The 20645-nt window shown below is 48.9% G+C and overlaps 1 protein-coding gene and 1 long non-coding RNA gene across 2 annotated transcripts; one reads left to right on the top strand and one right to left on the bottom strand.

Moving 5' to 3' along the window:
• Positions 1 to 1137: 1137 nt before the first annotated feature.
• On the bottom strand, positions 1138 to 3202 carry LOC310748182. Its single transcript, XR_014541169.1, has 3 exons — positions 2945 to 3202; positions 2108 to 2481; positions 1138 to 2056 (listed from the first exon to the last, which is right to left on the bottom strand). It is a non-coding gene; the product is annotated as an uncharacterized lncRNA (long non-coding RNA).
• A 374-nt stretch (positions 3203 to 3576) lies between these two features.
• On the top strand, positions 3577 to 20549 carry LOC310747721 (E3 SUMO-protein ligase ZBED1-like; the record flags this gene model as incomplete). The annotated part of the gene is given in 7 exon segments (XM_083582633.1): positions 3577 to 3602; positions 3604 to 3820; positions 4728 to 4797; positions 6213 to 6475; positions 15283 to 15347; positions 15694 to 15851; positions 17920 to 20549. Coding segments are annotated over 7 exon segments (2826 nt in total). The 3' UTR covers positions 19947 to 20549.
• Positions 20550 to 20645: the final 96 nt, after the last annotated feature.

The following is a 20645-nucleotide window of genomic DNA, read 5'->3' as shown; positions in this document are numbered from 1 at the left end:
TAATGGAACAAACACCTCTTCGCTGTCATAGTCCATAGTCAGCACATTCGAAACCACCACTATAATCAGTGTAATAAAATATAACCTTCATTAGAAGTCAATGTTTAAGAACTGTGCAACTAAGATTGTGCTATGCAATCTTCCACCATCTTTTCCTTCCCCAGTTGATGCACTGCATATACACACTCCTATTCCACAGGAATTACTGTAAACAGGAAGGGACAGAGCAGAAAGACAAGTCACAAGTGTCAGAAAGACTGGCAAGCCATTTTCTGCTCCAATAAATGTCCCAAATGCACCAATGGGTAGGGAAAAGTCCTTTATCTCAGCACATAGCTTCCTGTCAAAATCAGATGAGGAGAAACAGCGACAGATTGAGGGAATAGATCTCGCTTTGACAAATAGGAACCAGTATGGTTACAGTACTGTGTGCCCTTTCTCTCAATATATCTGCAATAGATTGGCAAATAGTTAAGTTGCTGGCTAAAGTGTTTTGCATTGATTGGTTGTCTTTTTTCAGAAGTGTTTTTTATTATTTTGAGGAATTGTAAAAAAAAGGGGGTGGGCTGTTGGAAATCACTTTATGGATCTTTATATACATTCATCACAGCTAGTTCAAGACTTTTTGCTGCCTGAGTTGTAGGACAAAGTTTTTATTTAAAGCAGTGTTTCTCAAAACTTGGGTCTCAGCTGCTTTTGAACTACAGTTCCCTTCATCCCTGACCACTGGTCCTGCTAGCTAGGGATGATGGGAGCGGTAGTCCAAAACAGCCAGAGACCCAAGTCATAGAAACCCTGATTTAAAGCATTTTTATCCTGCTCTTCAGCTAGAAAGACTCCCATTGCAGCTTACATAGAATCAATTATAAGAAGACAGTCCCACTCCAAGACAGGTTTATAGTCTGAAAAGACTCAATTCAAAAGAACAAAGCGATGAGGAGGAAAGTGGAGAAGAAGCTTAGTCACACACCTGTTCTTAGAGCTGAATAGCTGATCTTTCATAAGAGGAGATGTAATGTACCCTGCTTCCCCCATCTCTCCCACTGCTGCAGCCTCATGGGATGGGATGTGTCTGCATGATCTTTTAGAACTACCCTGGCTCCTTTGGAATAAGCAGAATAAATACACTTAGGATCGTATCTTCCAAAAGTTGCCACTGCTTTATTTTGTAAGCATCAACAGGAATTTCCAGGTTTTTCCCCTCTCCCCGAACATCAAGTACAAAAAACTTGCAGTCACACTGAGAAAGATCCCTTCCCTTGTTAATGCTATCAGCTTCATTTATATCAGCTCTGGAATGACAAATAAACACCTAATCAGTGCACCCTGCATAGAGATGGCATCTCCCCATCCACACTCCAAGGGTCGAAATGTTTGTTTTCAAATACATCTCAGTATGTATGAAAGCTAGTTTTTAAAAAATGTTAAAGCTGCTACCGCTTTTTAATTAATGGCTTCAAGTTTCTAATCAATACTTTTAACCACTATTTATTGTTTTAGTTGGTTGCCTCAGTTTTTATGCTTTTTTTACTGAAATTTTATTGCATCGTATTCCTTTTTCAGCCACTCTGGAAACAGATATTTATGCTGAAGGGAAGGGGGTTATAAATACTGTAAAAGAAATAAACATTGCAGCCTTCAGAAAAATCAAACATAGTGTAACATCATCAGTTCTTGGATTGCTTTGTATTCAAGGCTCTGCACTTACCCTCAAATAAGAATTATTTAACACATATTTTAAATGCATTTCAGGTTTGCATCCCATGTTAGTAATAATCAGAGCAGACCCACTGAAATTAATGGGCATGATAATAACTCAGGTCCCTTAATTTAAATGGGTTTACTCTGAGTAGAACTTAATTGGCTCCAACACCAGGTCTCAGCTCCCTCCCATCACAATAGCTCCTTTTTCCCAGCTGATAGAGCCATTTTTATTCCAGCAGGATTTTGCCTTCTATAGCTGATCTGCGAAAGGCATTGTTATCAATAATCTCAGCCAATGTTGTGCTCTCTCTCGCTCTGTGTGTGTGTGTTGCTCAGAGTGCCTTTTTCTGCCCTGGCTGGTTTACCAGCCACAACCCCTTTTTAACACAGATGACTTGGCCACTGTGTTCCAGGTTCTGGTAGCTTCCAAACTGGTTCACTGCAACGCACTCTCCCTGAGGCTGCCTTTGGAAGATGACTCAGAAACTTCAGTTGGTCCAAAACGGAGCAGCCAGACTGCTGGCTGGGGTTCTATTTAGAGCTCATGTAACCCGTTTTGAAACAGCTGCACTGGTTGCCAGTTCGGTTCCAGGCCCAATTCAAGGTGTTCAGGTTGGTGTTTAAAGCCCTACGACTTGGGGACCCAAACATCTGAAAGACCCGCTTCCTTCCCTACAGACCTTCCTAAGCTGGATACCAAGGGGGGCCCTCTTGGTAGCTCCTCCACCCTCAGAGGCTGAGGGCCTTCTCTGTGGTGGCCCCTAAGCTGCGGAACACCTGCAAGAACAAAAGCTGCGTCTGGCATCTTCATTGTACAGCTTTCGGAGAATGCCGAAGAGGAACCTCTTTAGCCTAGCTTTTAATACTTGAGGTGTATGTTTTCAGGGCCCACCTCGCTTTTATGGTTGAAAGTTGTTTTTAAATGTTGCTTCTAATGCTGCAGCCTGCCCTGAGACATTAGGGTGAAGAGCAAGTAAAAAATTCATTATTATTAAATTATATATTACAGTATTATTATTAAATGCATTTTATTATTCAATGCATTTTTCCTGTGCATATTTTACATATTTTTATTATGAGGTTGTTGCCTGTATTAATATAATTTTACTTCAGTGTGATTATTTTAATTGCTGTAAGCCGCCTTGAATAATGCATGGGCACTAGAATGGAGAGGGAGTTTTATATAAATAAAATATTCATTAATTCATTTCATAATATATATATACAGATATATACACACCACTTGCTTGTAGGGAGAGTGAAACCTCAAAGCAGTTTACAATAAAATAAAATAAAATAATCACTTAAAATGTTAAATTTAAAACGCTGATACTCGTCGTCCCAACCTTTCTCCCTCACCCCTCACAACCCATTTCAAAGCTAACTGAACTGCCAACCGACCAAACTCCACTCGAGGAACCTCATTGGGCGCTTTATTCACTATGACCAACCCTATTGGCAGGGAGAGCTCTGAACCCGCCTCTCCCAGTTTAACGGAATCCCATCCTCTGAAGCGCGGCTCTTTTTTGTGGTTCCTCCCCCCACCCCCACCCCTCCTTCCTCTCCTATTGGTTCTCAACGGCTTCCCCAGGCGCCCGCCCCTAGAAAGGGAGGAGCGTCTCTCATTCCCCACCCCTCCCGCTCCTCGTGCCCCTCTTCTCATTGGCCGCCAACTCGGCGGAGGGGGGGAAAAGCCCGCCTCTTCTTGCCTTCCGCGCCGATGGAAGGCGCTTCATAGGCTGCGGCGGCGGCGGTGGAACTCTGGGCCGCGCTCTCATTGGCCGCGGACCGCCCAGCCGGTGGGAAGGGATTGGCGAGGCCGAGCGTTCCATAAGGAAAAAAGCGAGGGGAGAGAGGGGCGGGGGAGCGCAGATGAGGCTGCGAGCGGCGGCCGGCGCGGCGGGCAAGTTTGCAGAACCGGAAGCGGGAGGGAGGAGAGAGGGCGGGAAGGAAGGAGGGCGAAGGGCCGCCTCCCCGCTCCGCCCGCGCGCTCCTCGACCCTCCCTCCCACGAGGGCGCCCGCCTGGAGGAGCTGCCGCAGCGGCATCGATCCAGCTCCGCCCAGGCAGGGCGAGACTTGGCCGGCTTCTCGGGGTTCCTTCCTTTGAGGAGGGAGGTGGGGCAGGCTGAGAATAAGTGGGGGGTCCTTTAATTTATGCAATAAGGGTTGGGGGCGTGCAGGTGAGAGGAGAGCTGCTGCTGCTGTTGCAGTGACTTGCGAGGGGACGAGCATTGATTTGCAAGAGCGGGGCTTGGTGCTGCAGGTGGACGGGTGTCCGGGGGGGGCTCTGCATGCAGACGGACTGGGGGTGATGAGGCGGAGAAGCACTATAGGGGAGCCTGGGTGGGGGGTCGACGTCAGGTTTAGGGGCGGTGGGGAGCTGGATTTGGGGCTGAGCCCATCCAAAGTGATTGCCTCGTTGTTTGATTGGAGCTGTTCTCCAGCGTGGTTCTGAACGGGGTAGGGGAGGCAGCCAGTACTGGGATCACAGAAGCCCCATCTAATTGTAGAGCTGGATGGGGCCACGAGGGTCATCCAGTCCAACCCTCTGCAAGGCAGGAATCCTGAGCCCAACGTGGGGCCCGAACTAGTGAAGGGACTAGTGAGGGGAAGGTGACTGTGATCCATGGGGAAGGTGATGGGCTCCTTCTGAAGAAAGGAGGTGTTGGAGTTTGATATCAGCATGACCAATGTTTTAGGTTAGAGGAAGAGGGTAGATCCAGGGTTGGGGGGGGGTCTCTGCTGGAAGAAGTTCTTGTTTGTGTGAAGAAGGTGGCCATTGGTGTGGTTTGGGCAGAAGTTGATGTGGGGGTTCTGGGATGGGGATGGGGAACCTGTGGTAGCCCTAGATGTTGTGGGACCATCGGTCCTGCTGGCTGAGGCTCATGGGAGTTGGATTCCAGCAGCATTTGGAAGGCTACCGATTCCCCTTCCCTGCTCTTTGGGAAAGGATTTAAGGTGACATGGATTTCGGGTGTGAGAAGTACCAACTCTAAACACTTCCTCCCTGTTAACATTGTAGGCTTCACGATTGTACCACATCATGCAAGTAGCTGAGGATGCCTGCACCAGTTTTGAGGATGAGCTGCTCTGTAAGTAAAAGTAAAACCTTCGTTTCTGCCCCATCCCAAACATATATGATCCCTTTTCCCTTTTGTAAAGGAGCTCCTAGCCCACTTGGTCACAAATAATAAATTATTATTTTAAGTGCTGTGTTAAGCCATTTGTCGTCTTATCCCGGGAGGGAGAGGAAGAACCACCAAATTCTCTGAAGCTTCCCTGACTGGCCACCTTCAGATATTTCTTACTCGCCACAGGTGATCAGTTGGGTGGCACTTTCACAGTCTGCCGTTGCTTCATTTCTAATCTGTTATATAAGATATATTTGATTGCCAAATACTCTAAAGAGATTGTGCTCGCATACACTCTTTTAAAACTAACCTAGCTGTCTACTGAAGGATGATGCTTTAGTGACAGCAAATGACACAAGCAGTGCAGGCTAGGAATCCCCAATGACCTGCCTGTGTCACTGGTTGACAAATTTTGAGGGTTCTTTAGAACCAAACCAAATTTCTCATCTCTCCTGCTCTAAATCCCTGCAGAAAGCCTAGCACAACTCTAGACAGGCCGTTTCCCCCAACTGCTGTTTAAAAACAATTGAGAGTTTTCCAGTCAGCTTTGCCTTCTCGGCATAATCCATCAACTTGGTTTGCTATTCTTCTCTGGTAAGGACTTCCAACTCTGGGCTAATAACATCCGCGCAGCTGTTGTTCTATACATAAAAAATCTTTTCTACTCCTTCGGAATGTCGGTACCTGTAATTCCTAATAAAAAAAGCTTCTGTTTTTTTAACAAAAGTTATTTTAAACATTTTTTTCATTTCATTATATATCATCTCCCAAAAAGCTTTTCTTACCTTACAAGTCTACCACACATGATAAAAGGTACCTTCTTTTTCTTTACATTTACAACAGATATTTGAACTTGTCTTGTACAGTACATTTTTGCTAACTTTGTAAGAGTCAGATACCACCGGTACATCATTTTCATATAACTTTCTTTCAATGTAAAACACGTCATAAATTTCAAATCTGATTTCCAGAACCTTTCCTGGAAAACTCAGAAACCAAGAGGATGAAAACTTTATAAAATAATGGGGAAAATTTATAAGTTATCTAGGAGACCACTGTAAGCAGATGGAAACAAAAGCAGGATTCTGACTCACTTGTAGTGTAAAAAACATTATACGGTCTGATATAAAAATTGGAGTATGCAGTTGTAGACGTTTAAGATAAAACTCCATGGATGGCATGGGGGGAAGTTGTGAGATTCAGAGAATCTCTACATACAGTATGATTTCATTGATGTGTGTTTATTTGTAAAATTAATAAAATGTGTTCGGAAAAATAAAAGAATTGTGAGTAGCAGAACCTGTTGACATACCGAAAGTCAGCCTGTGATCTGTTGGTGAAGTCAGATCTGCTTCCATTTCTCTTTCCTCCCACAGTCTGTGAAGACTGCCGCCTTTACTTCCGGGACTCCTGCCCGCAGCACGGACCCCCTACCTTTGTGGCTGACAGACCTGTTCCAGAAAGGGCTCAGTCACGAGCCCTGCTCTCCTTGCCGGAGGGACTTCTAGTCAAGGAGCGTTCCCAGGGGGGCCTCGGAGTCTGGAGCGCCCTCCCAGCCCTGCCTCGTGGCTGCATCTTTGGCCCCTACGAAGGGGAAGTAGTACGGGAACATGGCGACTGCACCCGGTATTCCTGGGCGGTAAGACACACGATTCTCCCATCGTTTCCCCCCACAACTTAAAACGTGTAGCCTGGCCTCCCAACTCCACCAGGCACAATAACACACCGGGCGGATCTCTCTTGGGCAAAGCACACTCGTCTCCTCCATGCTGCCTTGTTTGCTAACAGAATTTCACTTATGTACCATAGAATTATTCTTTGAGGTTAAACACAGTAAGGAAATACGAAAGCTTTCTATGCATTAACAACGCAGCACTTCAAATTGGATCCAAACTAAGTTAGCTATGCTTTAGTTCAGGAATAGGGGACCTTTCTTCAAGCAGGGGGCCTCTTCCCCCCTCTTGTCTTCCTAATTGTTTAAACCAATTCAGGAACCAAGAACTTATACATCGACCACTAATAATGAACCATATGTTGTCGATATTACTCCGCATTTATTATGCTATTTTTGTGATACGCAAATGACATGAGAAAACTTGGTACAGTGGTACCTCGGGTTACAGACGCTTCAGGTTACAGACTCCGCTAATCCAGAAATAGTACCTCGGGTTAAGAACTTTGCTTCAGGGTGAGACAGAAATTGCACGGCGGCGGCGGGAGGCCCCATTAGCTAAAGTGGTGCTTCAGGTTAAGAACAGTTTCTGGTTAAGAACAGACCTCCGGAACAAATTAAGTTCTTAACCTGAGGTACCACTGCATACTTATTTGTATAACATTATTCTTGTTTATAAAACCCAATAATAAGATTAGCAGAGGAATTCTCCCCAAAATATAAACACTGGATATGTAGACAGGCATCAATATTTGTATAAAGTTGTTGTGATGGGTATATTTAAAATAAAAATACACAATTTAAAAGTAAAGCAGAGGGCCACATTTCCTTCCTGAGCAGCCTCCGAAGGGCCACATTCCAGTGGTGGGTGGGGCCAGAGGCAGAAAGTAGGCAGGGAAAGAGATGTCACCATTTGTACAACGAGCTACGTTCAAGCCGTGCACAGTTCAGAGAATTCCACGTTCACATATCTCCATCTGGGCAAGGGGCGTCTTCAAAGACTCATTCCGTTCCGGCAAAAGCCCTGGGGGAGCAGGGTGGAACAGGGCCGGTAAGGGAGAGATGTCACCTGGCAGGCAGGATGAGGCTAGAGGGCCATATTGGGACCCTCAGACCTGAGGTTCCCCACCCCTGCTTGGGTCTCAAATCAATCACTAACTTGTCCTGTTGATTTCCATGGGACCAGAGCATGACTAGCTTAATATGGATCCAACCCAACTAGGGGAAACTGGCGAAGAGGGTTGCCTGCTTCAGCTGAGTAATAGGAAAATCTCCCTAACAGAAACTTCTTCCCAGTTCTTCTTCAAAGTCAATCCTAAGCAAATCAGCATCACTGATGTGTACAGTAGTACCTCGGGTTACATACGCTTCAGGTTACAGACTCCGCTATCCCAGAAATAGTGCTTCAGGTTAACTAGCCTCATATGGGCATGTGTTTGCCTTCTTCACATGGGTTTAGCATCCGCATTCTTTTGCAAACAATAAGCGGTTAAGAGGACCCGTGTTTTTCAGCTTTTAGAGGGAGCGCTGACAAAGAAATTCTTTACAATTCCAGTGTAAATAATTCTGTTGCAGTGTGCGTTAGCCAGCTTCCGCGTCCGAGCAAATTAAATGCAGAAATGTTTATTTCAGGCCCTGTCTGCACTGTGCGTTTAAAGCAGTATCATACCGCTTCAAACAGTTGTGACTTCCCACAGAGAACCCTGCCGTTTGTTAAGAGTGCTGAGGAAAGTTGTTAGGAAATCCCTATTCCCCTTACGGAGCTACAATTCCCAGAGTGGCTTAACAACCAGTCCCCCTTTCCAGGGAACTCTGGGAGCTGTAGTTCTGTGAGGGGAAGAGGGCTCTCCAAACAGCACCCTTAACAAACTACCATTCCCAGGATTCTTTGGGAGAAGCCATGGTTGTTTGAAGTGGTATAACACTGCTTTGAATATAAAGTGCAGAGATGGGGCCATACATTCTTTAACGTGTCTAATAATGTGTGCACCTCTTTATTCCATTTTTGAGATTTGGGGGTATTGGAGAAATTGGGGTTTCTATAAATATGTGAGGAGGGTAAGAAAGAAAGGAGGGGTGTTTGTGTTAAAGCCCTAAATGGCCTCGGTCCTGTATACCTGAAGGAGCGTCTCCACCCCACCACCCCAATCATCCAGCCCGGAGACTGAGGTCCAGTACTGAGGGCCTTCTGGCGGTTCCCTCGCTGCAAGACGCGAGGTTACAGGGAACCAGGCAGAGGGCCTTCTTGGTAGTGGTGCCCACCCTGTGGAACGCCCTCCCAGCAGATGTCAAGGCAATAAACAACTATTTTACTTTTAAAAGACAAGTGAAGGCAGCCCTGTTTAGGGAAGTTTTTAATATCTGACACTGTATTTTTTAAATATTTGGTTGGAAGCTGCCCATAGTGGCTGGGGAAACCCAGCCAGATAGGCGGGGTATAAATAAATTATTATTATTATTATTATTATTATTATTATTATTATTATTATTACCACCAAGCATCCTTTGGCATTTGCTGAGGGCTGATGGGTGCTCAGGCCTGTTCCAGTTAGGCCCAACCACCTTTCCCCCTGGCTTGATTATTCCTTGCAGTGTGTGGCTTCCAGCCACCCACCATTTTACCTTTCCAACACTACTGTGTAGAGGCATTTAGGAAACTGAAAATGGCAGATGGCTTTGTTGCTGCTGGCTGCCACTACCACCAGTAAGCAGGCAGTACGGGGTGGGGGCCATTAGGATTTGCGGGAGGGTCCTTGGTGTCAAGGCGCACTAAATGGCACTTTGCCAAGGCTCCCTCAACCCAACTACTGGCCCTGGCAGGAGGCCATGAAAATACTGTGATGGGTAAAGGACAACAGGAAGCTACCATGCTCCTGGCTCACCTGGGCCTAGCCAGGATTTATGTTACGATTGCAGGCTTTAGGTTGGCAGGGGCGGAGACAGAACCGAGCTATCTGCAACATAAGTGGTCAGTTAGTTAAGCATTTTTATTTACTTACTTGATTTGGGGGGAGGCAACTTCTCCCCTGCCCCACCCATGCAGTGGCTTATTTCTGGTTTTTTATCCACATATCTGATAAAGACGGTCACCTTTTTTAATTTTATCCTACAACCATGAGGACTACAGACTTGCTTAAAAAGTAAACCTGAGCTTCTCAGAAAGTTTTGCTTTTCACACCATGCCGTGCCTTAGCCATGCAATACCATAGGTGACTACAGTCATACCTCAGAAGTCGAACAGAATCCGTTCGGCTTCTAAAATGTTTGGAAACCAAGGCACGGTTTCCGATTCGCTGCAGGAGAATCAGACTTTCGGGTTCCAAAGAACGTTCACAAACCGGAACATTCACTTCCAGGTTTGCGGCGTTTGGGAGCCAAAATGTTCGGCTCGCAAGGCGTTCGGAATCCAAGGTACAGTTGTAAAGGTAAAGGTAAAGGGACCCCTGACCATTAGGTCCAGTCGTGACCGACTCTGGGGTTGCGGCGCTCATCTTGCTTTATTGGCTGAGAGAGCCAGCGTACAGCTTCCGGGTCATGTGGCCAGCATGACTAAGCCGCTTCTGGCAAACCAGAGCAGCGCATGGAAACACCGTTTACCTTCCCGCCGGAGCAGTACCTATTTATCTACTTGCACTTTGACGTGCTTTCGAACTGCTAGGTTCGCAGGAGCAGGGACCGAGCAACGGGAGCTCACCCCGTCACGGGGATTCGAACCGCCGACCTTCTGATCAGCAAGTCCTAGGCCTTTGTGGTCCACTGCAAATCTAGTAGAGAATCTAGTTGTGCAGCAGTTAGAGCCTGTACCCCCATTTGGAGGCCACAACTCGCCATCATCCCCCACTATTGGCCATACTGACCAGAACTGGAGTCTCAAGAACATCTGTAGGGCCACCAGTTCCCCATTCCTGGTTGTCAGACTCAGGGAGACTCCGGCTTAAATTTCCCACTTGGCCACCAAGCTGACTTGCGCCAGTTGCCGTCTCTCAGCCCAACCTACTGTGTTGTGACGATAAAGGGAGTGGCAGCAGGAGTAATATCACCCTGAGCTCCTCAAGGAGAGTGGGATAAACATGTGACAAATAAAATCCCAAACCAGTTTCCTTTGGCCGCCAAGACCAAAGGGTTGAGTTGGTTGTGCCCCAAAAGGTCCCTGAAGAAAGATTTATGTTTTGACACAATGTGGGGCTCCAAAAATGTACCTCTGGGTCACCTTGAGGCTTCCTCCCTTTTTCCACAGATGCCTTCGGTTTGCCACGAATTATAGCATTATGAAACGAAACAACAACAACAGAAATGCCCTTGACTAAATGGTGGCTGTATTTGTGGGCACAATGATGTCATCCTTCAAAGGCATCTGTGGTTATTTGAGCACCTGATTCTGCAGAGGGTCGAGCTGTAAATATGCAGAGATCAGCCTTAGATTGAGGTGCCAGCTTTCAGTTTGGAGTCCCCTGTGCTTTTATGCTAACTTTGACTTGTAGTAGCTGTTCAAAGCTCTGACCTAGCTACATGCAGCAATGTATGTACAGTGGTACCTCAGGTTAAGTACTTAATTCGTTCCGGAGGTCCGTTCTTAACCTGAAACTGTTCTTAGCCTGAAGCACCACTTTAGCTAATGGGGCCTCCTGCTGCTGCTGCACCGCCGGAGTACGATTTCTGTTCTCATCCTGAAGCAAAGTTCTTAACCTGAAGCACTATTTCTGGGTTAGCGGAGTCTGTAACCTGAAACGTATGTAACCTGAAGCGTATGTAACCCGAGGTACCACTGTATCTTTGAATTAAAGATGCCAGTTTGTTTCAAATTTTGCATAAGTTGGGGTGGGGGAGAGATTTGGAGGAGGGAAATTAACACTTTCCTCTCCTGTGGCAGTCCTGAGGGAAAAAATCTTTACTCTTAAAGGAGGCAAATCTCTCATTTATGTCAATGGGGAATTTCCCTCCAATGTAAATACTGGCTTCAGGAAAGGGATTTTCTCAGAACAGCAGCAGGGAAAAAGATGGTTAAACTCCCTCTCTGTGCTTGCTTTGATGCTATAGATTTATCACCACCCCAACTAATACCTATGCATATCTTTATTTATTACAAGTTAAATGCAAAGGCATTCAAGTCTAGTTTTGGCTCCAGGGGAAATCTTTCCTAGCTGTGCTGAAGATCTTTTGCTCAGTCAAAACTGTGGCAATACAAAAAAAAAATCCGCAATTGGATCTCCTGCTGCGATTTCCATTTAATTTGCCTATGTTCATCATTTAGGCCATATTTCTGACCAAAGTGCTCTCTCTTCAGGAGTTGGACAACAATATAAACTGCAGAAAGTGAATTTTCCTAAAACTTTATAAATTACGAAAATTCGAAGGGAAGCAAGAACATTTGGAAAACGCAAAACTGCCAGCGTTAAATTAATCACAGACGGCAACAACGAAGCAGAAAATCAGCAGCATATCCAATAAAACCTCATTAGTCAAAGGAAACTTGAAATAGATAGGTCTGCAAATCCAGATTAAGCTATTGTTAATGATTATGATGGATAATGGCCATGGGAGGAAGGCAGCTGAATAAGAGCTCCCTGGGGAAAGGGACTGATTGTTAAACTACTCTGCGACTTGTAGTTCTGTGATAGGGGTCTCCTGGCAACGCTTGGCCCCCTTCGCAAACTACAGCTCCCAGAATTCAGTGGGGGAAGCCATGACTGCTTAAAGTGGTATGAGGCTGATGGTAGGGTTGCCATATTTCAAGAGGTAAAAAAACTGAACACAAAATGTTGAGATTTTTTAGGGCAGTCGCCCAATACCCCACTGCTGTTGCCACACTAGAGCCTGAACCAGAGCCACCCGTGTGTGCGCACACACACACACACACACAAATTAAACCCCAAATCCAGGACATTTGCTTTAAAATGTAAAATTCCCCCGCAGATGGGCATGTAGGCTCCCCGAAAGAGGACATGTCAGGGAATTCCAGGACATATGGCAAGCCTACTCATGGGAATTGGAGTCTTAACAAATATCCAGAAGGCCGCAGCTTCCCCAGACCTGCTCTAAGCCTTATAAAGGCTGGTTGTGGGCTGTGGATCTTTCCGCACGTGCCATAAAAGGTTTAGTTCGGATGATCCTCAAACCCAAGCACCTTTACCCCAAGACTAGCACAAGTCCTTATTCAATGGCAGTCAATTTTCTTCTGTCCACACTGATGAGGTGGTCGAGAGAGTTGATTCTGTTTTTAAATATGGTTTTTCTGCTACATTTTTAACATTATTTTTAAACCACAGAATTGTAAAGTTGGAAGAGACCTCAAGGATCATATAGCCCAACACCCTGCATTGCAGGAATATGCAGGTGTCCCCATACGGGGATCGAACCTGCAGCCTTGGTGTTATCAGCACCATGCTCTTAACCAACTGAGCTATCCAGGCTGATAGAACCTGACCAAGGCCACAGAACTTGCACCAGACTCTCTGTCCATCTCACTCAGTATTGTCTACTCTTGATAGGCAGAGAGGTCTTTCCCAGCCTGGCCAGGTAATATCAGTCATTGGACCTCGGATCTTCCGAAAGCAAAGTGCATGCATGCTCTAGCAATGAGCTATTTCATCTTCCCTCTGTGTTGCCCTTTCCCTCAGTTTTGACATCTCAGCAACCCCAGGAGATCGAGAGCTAGGTAAGGCTGGGAAAAATTGCAGCATGCCCTAGCCACCCAAAAGGTTCCTGGCTGAGTGAGGATTTGAACTCTGGACTCTCCAGTCTAAGCACAACACTCACCGCATTGCAACAGCCACTTGCGTGCAGTTAATCCTTCCTTTGCTTCTTCAGGTGCAATCCCGAGAGAGGAAGAAGATAAAGCTCTCGTTTTTAAAAATAAAAAAAAATGCAGATGTGGGGGAAAGGTTATTTGTCACAAACTGCCTTCAGTATCAGAGACCTCTGAGTATCAGTCACTAGGCAGTAACAGCAAGAAGAGGGCTATTGTTGCCCTATCAAGAGACATCTGGTTGGCAACTGTAGGAACACAGTGATGGACTAAACAGACCTCTGGTGTGATCCACCATGCTCTTTTCATGTTCACCTGAGCCAACATTTGCAAAATGGCAGCTTTGCTGCTCTTTGGTACATGGAAAGGCTCAAGTGGAATATTTTTCCAGGTGTGTTTTGGGTGATCAGGATACACAGTCTCCCTGCAACCCTAAAGGAGGGCAGGAAACCGGAATCCAAACCTGCTCAGCAAACTGGTCCATGTGGAAGGATGGGCAGAAGGTTGGTTGGGAATACAGTGGTACCTTGGTTCCCAAATGCCTTGGCTCCCGAATAAATCAGCTTCCGAATGCTGCAAACCCGGAAGTAAGTATTCCAGTTTGTGAATGTTTTTCGGAAGCCGAACATCCTCTGCAGCTTCCAATTGAGTGCAGGAAGCTCCTGCAGCCAGTCGAAAGCCGCGCCTTGGTTTTCAAACAGTTTGGTGAATCGAACAGACTCTCAGAATGGATTAAGTTTGAGAACCAAGATTCCACTGTAACTGATAAGTCCTTGGATGACTTGCAGTTGATCTGCTTGGGTTTCTGGCTCCCAGTTGATCAACAAAGGCAGTTGCAAAAAGGCTGTTGGCCCTACACACACACAAAATTGACTGGAGTAGGTATTGATTTGTATTATCTACCTGTAAATTATCTCTGTGTTTGACTTTATGGGCTGAAGGGAGCAATTGGCTCCTTCTCCTGAGCTTTTCTGGATTGAGATTTCTGGGTCACTATTTTGTACCCGGCTTCAGTTTGTAGGCCCTGGGGGTAGTCTAGATAATAATATTTTTTTAAAAATCTGAAAACTTGCTCACACCTACTTTAAGGCATTTGACGCTTTTCAGATCCACTGTAGATGGCGCTCTATTCCCTTTCGAAATGCTTTCTGGCTTGTCTCTGGCTTGCAGACCTGAAATCCACCTTAGGCTGCCAAAAGTGATGGGTTAGTGTACAGGGAGAGTGACACACACACCTGGGCCCAGATCGTGGCACACTTTTAAGCCATCCACTTGGAAGCCCAGCCCTGTCCCTTGGGGCTGGGGTGCCTGCGATATCAGGCAAATTCTTAAGGGTGCATCGAGAACTATTTTGCAGGAGGGTTTCACATTCCTACTGGGAAATTCAGATTTGCACATTTGGAGTGCAGTAAAAGCACCCGATATCACCCTAGTGCAACAAATCCACTTTAGGGGAAAAGAAATAAGACTTTTTTGTGGTTGGGAAAGTACCAGGAAAATGCACCGGGAGGTGTGGAATGAATGAATGATTAAAGTGGGGGTGGGGGGAGATATAAAGAGCCTGTTGGGAATTCGGGATGACCGCTCACTGTCATGTAACCTCCCCATAAGCAGATCAGAATGGGTGATCAATTAAGACAGGATATAATCTAACCTTTGCACAAGTTTTGCGCAAGCAAATCTAGGATGGATGCTCTGTAAATACAGTGGTACCTCGGGTTACATACACTTCAGGTTACATACGCTTCAGGTTACAGACTCCGCTAACCCAGAAATAGTGCTTCAGGTTAAGAACTTCGCTTCAGGATAAGTACAGAAATCGGGCGCGGCGGCAGCAGGAGGCCCCATTAGCTAAAGTGGTGCTTCAGGTTAAGAACAGTTTCAGGTTAAGAACGGACCTCCAGAACGAATTAAGTACTTAACCCAAGGTACCACTATACATACAGAGGAGCCTTAAGGCAGGGGCTGGGTGAGCGTGGAGCTTTCGTTTCGTTCTTCTCCTTTCCTGATCTTTCCATCCCTCCTTCAGGTGCAGGACAACGGCTCCTACTTCTTTGTCGACGCGTCGGATGATTCTAGATCCAACTGGATGAGGTGAGCCCCTTGGGAGAGAGGCCCAGCAGAAGTAAGGAAGGGAATATACACCCGTCCCAGCTTAGCTGCGTACATTATATCCATGGAGCTACACAGACACACACCCCGTGATGAATTAGGTTTGGCAGCTTTTCAGCCCCCATAGGATGCTGGAGTGATCCCCGTGGTGAATGCTTGTTTAGTCATAGGGGAGTGCTTCCAGCCTCCTTGCAGACTGTGGGCTGGCTTTACCCTGGAGTCGTACTGCTGCGGCTACCGCTCGGTGCATCCACCAGCGAGTAAAGCATGACGCATGCCCCCCCCCAAAAAAACCACAGTGTGACTCATCCCCGCTTCCTCCCTGCAGATATGTGGCGTGCGCCTCCACCGAGGAGGAGCAGAACCTGACTGTTTTCCAGTACCGGGGCTATATCTACTACCGGGTCTGCCAGACCATACCTGCCGACACAGAGCTGCTGGTGTGGATAGGGGAGGAGTATGCACGCACGCTGGGATTACGCTTAGGTAGGCAAAAAGAAGAAGAGGAGGGGAATGGGACATGTTGCAAGACCTCCTGTGTTCCCTTCTCCCCGCAGTCTTGTAATCACCTAAGGAAGCTGCCGAGCACCAGGTCTGACAATTGGGATACTCTTGACCAGTGATGATTTTTCCTGGATCTCCTGCAAACGCCCTTCCCACCCCCTGCTGCCTGGTCATTTTTAAACTAGAGGTGTCAGGGATCAAACCTGGGATCTTCATAGCAATGTGCAGTGAGGCCCTCCACAAGCACACCCAAGAGCCAAATGATTGGGGTTATCCTCTTTTTAAGCATACCCCATGACCCTCCCCACTGTTAACAGCAGCCCCAAAACATTACCCCATTGAGGAAATAGTTCCTGAGTTTCATTCCTCGCATATGACCTAGAAACAGGAGATAATTTCGGCTCTGGATTTAATAGTTCTATTGTGTGGGGTTGGGGTTGGGGGTCCTCTTTGCATTGCAGTGTGCAATTCAATTCACTGAATTCAAAATGGGGCAAGCCAGCCTCACTGCTTTGAGAGCTCTTCTCATTCTCCTGAGTGGGGTCACTGGGCGTTTTGTACCCCAAGTCTTGCCCCAGTGGTGCCACTGTAAGGAATACTGTGGCATCTTGGCTTGTGGTCATATTCCTAGGCGCCCAGATTACCCATTAAAGGGTCTCTCTGGAAGAATATATTTACCCCACAACTAGCCTTCATTTCCCACTATTGCCAAGTTTTTGTTGTTGTTAATGCCACATTTATTTATTTTTAAGTTTTTTCCTGCAACAGAATCAAACCAAAGCAATTCACAGTACATTCGTACCTTGGATCCTGAACGCCTTGGTACTCAGATGTTTTTGCTTTCAAACGCTGCAAACCTGGAAGTGAATGTTCCGGTTTGCGAACGTTCTTTGGAACCCGAACGTCCAGCGGGGCTCTTGGAGCTTCCTGCGCTTTGGTTTCCAAACGTTTTGGAAGTCAAATGGACTTCCGGAACGGATTCTGTTCAACTTCCAAGGTACAACTGTACAATGTTGCTTAAATGTAGACCCAGCCTGGCACACTGTTTGAAGAGCTGGCATACACAGCTTTGGGATGAAGTGGCAAGGGATCATTGACTTGCTGTCTTCACCTTTGCAGCTCCCTTTTCCCCCTGCACTTTGGTGGGTAAGAATGAAAATGCCCTCCCTGTTCTCCCAAGCTTGGAGCCAAGGAAGGAGAGGAAGGTATTCTCCCTAAGCCTTGTGCTGTGCTCAGAGCAGTTCCAAAGCTCAGCATGGCACCAGGTACAAAAGCAGGAGAAGTATAGGGTCATGGCAACTGCACATGCAAAGTGGCTGCCACAGTTCAAAGTTTGTGGGTCCCTACTGACCAGCCACTGGGAATAAGGAGGTACTTTGGAATTCGGATCCGTAAGAACATAGAAAAAGCCTGCTGGATCAGGCCAAAGGCCCATCTGGTGCAGCATCCTTTTCTCACCGTGGCCAACTGGATGCCTGTGGGAAACCCATAAGCAGGATCTGAGCACAAGAGCACTCTTCTCCTGCAGTTTCCAACAACTGGTACCAAGAAGCATTGCCGCCTCTTGACACTACGGCTTGGTGGATCTGATGCCAGTTGTGGTTCATCCACATCCGGGAGGTGCAAAGGTTCCCCACACATAAAATCACAGAATTGTAGAGTTGGAAGGGACTCTGAGGATCATCCTTGCAAAGCAGGAATATGCAGCTGTCCCATACGGGGATCGAACCTGCAACCTTGGTGCTATCAGCACTGTGCTGTAACCAACTGAGCCATCCAGTTTGGTCTATTTTTCCAGCAGCAGAGATGGAGGTCTCTTTAGCCATGGCCAGATGGTTGAACAGACTTAACAGGGCCCTAACCTGGAATGTTGGTTGGGGGGAGGTGAGGGACTGTGCTGCTAAATAGCATGGAGGGGGTAGTGGTGGGAACTCCCATGCCACAATTTGCTCACCCCACAACAGCAGAGGGGCTGTTCCAGGGTTGGCTGCCTTGCACCTCGGCAGATGTAGCGGACCCTCACCTTTGCGCTGTTCTCTCTCCCTTCCAGGCGAGCATTTTAAGTACGAATTTGGCGAGAAGGAGCTGCTGATGAAACTCTTCCAGGAGCTGCACCTCAAGACCCCGCCGCCGCTTCCCGCTCCCCACGCCCCTTCTTCCCGCACCCAGTACCTGTGCGGAGACGCCGCCACCTCTCCCCTGCTGCCCCTCCACAAGCCAGGCCTCCCCCCGGGAGGGAGCCCTTTCCCGCTGCTGGAAGGGACGCAGAACCTGGTGGGGCTGGGGAGGGCGCAGAGCCGCTACTGGACTTTCTTTGGGTTCCAGGGGGACGCCTACGGCCGCATCCTGGACAAGAGCAAGATCATCTGTAAGCTGTGCGGAGTCCGCCTCAGCTACAGTGGCAACACCACCAACCTACGCCAGCACCTCATCTACAAGCACCGCTGCGAGTACAACCAGCTGGTTGGGACCCAGACGGCCGCTCTGGACAAAGGGGTCCTGGGGACGGCGAGTGAGTTTGGAGCCCCCCGGCCTCCCGCCCCGGGCAGGACCACGCGAGCGGTGGCCGACTTCATCGTGCTCGACCTGATGCCCGTGGAGGTGGTGGAAGGAGAAGGGTTTGGGCAGATGTTGGGAGTCCTGGATCCCAACTACAAGCCCCCAGATGCCGCCTCCCTGGCCCACACGGTGCTGAGGGACATGCACACCCACGTGAAAGGTAAAATCTGGGAGCTGGTGCGGACCCTGCCCCAGTGCTCGCTCAGCTTGGACATCTGGCGCCACAGCAACACCCTCACCTACCTCACTCTCACCGTGCACTACGTGGACGACTGCTTCGAAGCCCGGGCGAGGGTGCTCTCGAGCCGCCCCATCCCCGAAGAGCCCAGCACCGACAGCCTGGCGGAGGCCCTCAGCGAGGTGGCCAAGGAGTGGGGGGTCCGCGAGAGCACCTCGTACACCGTCGGGGGCCTTGGGCTCACTACCCAGCAGGCCGCGGCGGCGCTCGGTTGGACCGCCCTGCCTTGCATCGGGCAGGCCTTGCGAGCCGCCATGGAGGCTGTGCTGAGCCAGCCGGCAGCGCAGGGTGCCTTCGAGCGGCTGCGGCGCCTGGCGTCCTGGGCGCTGGCTGGGGCAGGCCGCGGCGAGAAACTGTGGGCCCAGGAGCCCCTCCTGCAAGCTCACCTCGGCCGCTTCCTGCGGGACGGGGGCAAGTGGCACAGCGCCTATGCCGTCCTGCAAGGCCTGCTGGAGCACAGCGACCCTCTGGCGGGGCTCGGCCCCGACGGGGAGGCGACGCTGCGCCCCCAGGACTGGGCTGCCCTTCGGGACGCGGCCAAGGTCCTCAAGCCCATGGCCATTGCTACCTCGACGTTCACCAAAGACCCCTTTTCCAGCCTGTCCCTTGTCAAGCCTGTGCTCACCAGCCTTCTCTATAAACACCTGGTGGGCAGCGAGTGGGACTCCGCCTTGGCGCTGGAAGCCAAGGCCGCGGCCCAGAAGGAACTGAACCAGCACTTCTCCAGCCCAGACGTCAACCAAGCCCTCAACCTGGCTTGTGCCCTGGACCCGCGCTTCCGCGGCCTCGACTTCCTGAGCCACTCAGACCGTGTGGAAACCCTCCACTTGCTCAAGGCGGAAGCGTCGCGGTTGGCAGAGTCGCCGGCAGCGCAGGCCTCTGGCCTGCCGGGCTTGGCCTTGCCCCCATCACCGCCGGCCAAGGTGCCAAAGCAGGACGCAGGCATCGAGTTCCTGCTGGGGGACCTGTGCAGCGTGCGCGCCGCCTCGGGCGCCAGCTCGGCACATCAGCAGGTGGAGCAGGAGGCCAGCAGCTTCCAGTCAAGCAAGGCCTCCGCCCTCGGCCAGGACCCTCTGCAATGGTGGAAGACGCACCACACACAGTACCCGCTGCTGGCCCGGGCAGCCCGCAAGCTGCTTGGCGTGCCTGCCACCTCGGTGCCCGCGAGCTGGCTATTCAGCAGTGCCGGCGACGCCATGCACACCAAGCGGCAGGCCCTGACGCCAGAGCACGTCGATATGCTGGTGTTCCTCCACGGCAACCGAGCCATGCTCTATTAGGACACGGGGAAAGGAAGTCGGTGGCTTGGGTGGGCAGGGTACCCTTCTTTGCCTGCCCCCCCCCCAATGGTGCGAGGGTGGCAAAAATGCTTCCGGAGAACCCTCTTCTCTTCCTTCTTTCCTCCCTTCTTTCTTTCCCTGTGGGACAGGCTTAATGCTCTGTGTGGTTTTGAGAGAGAAGAGGGTGAAGAGGAGCAGAACAAACCATTTGGGCGCTTTTTTGGAGAGGGGTGGTGGTGCCTGTCCATCAGCCAGAAACAGCCTGGAGCGAAGATAATACATATGGCCATAGTAGTCATTTTGAAGAACAGGAATGGTCCATTTTAAGGTTGGGGGGGGAGAGGAGGCTGAGGACAGAAGTGGTCCATCAAAGGGGTGGGAGGCCTGATGTGAAGGAATAGTCCACGTGCCACAAGGGAAAAGGGGTGTGTGAACATGAGGGAGGAGGTGCGTATGGCTTGCACAGCGCGTCTCTCGCTTGCATTGCAGCCCCATTTTTCTCTCCTGCTTGGTAGAAGATGCGCAGCAGCAAAGGACAGGGATGTTCCATGAAAGGAAAGGAGAGGGAGCATCTGAGGACAGGAAAGTTGGGGGGGAGGAGTAGAGGTGGGGCTGGAATATTCCATGTGTGTAGGGGGGGAGAGGTGGAGCTCTGACTGAGAGCGGGGAGGATTTTGGGGAGTTGGATTTGGCAGGGAC

This window comes from Podarcis filfolensis, assembly GCF_964270895.1.
Source record: "Podarcis filfolensis genome assembly, chromosome: 13".
Classification (NCBI taxonomy): Eukaryota; Metazoa; Chordata; class Lepidosauria; order Squamata; family Lacertidae; genus Podarcis; species Podarcis filfolensis.
This window is presented reverse-complemented; position numbering and strand designations above follow the sequence as displayed.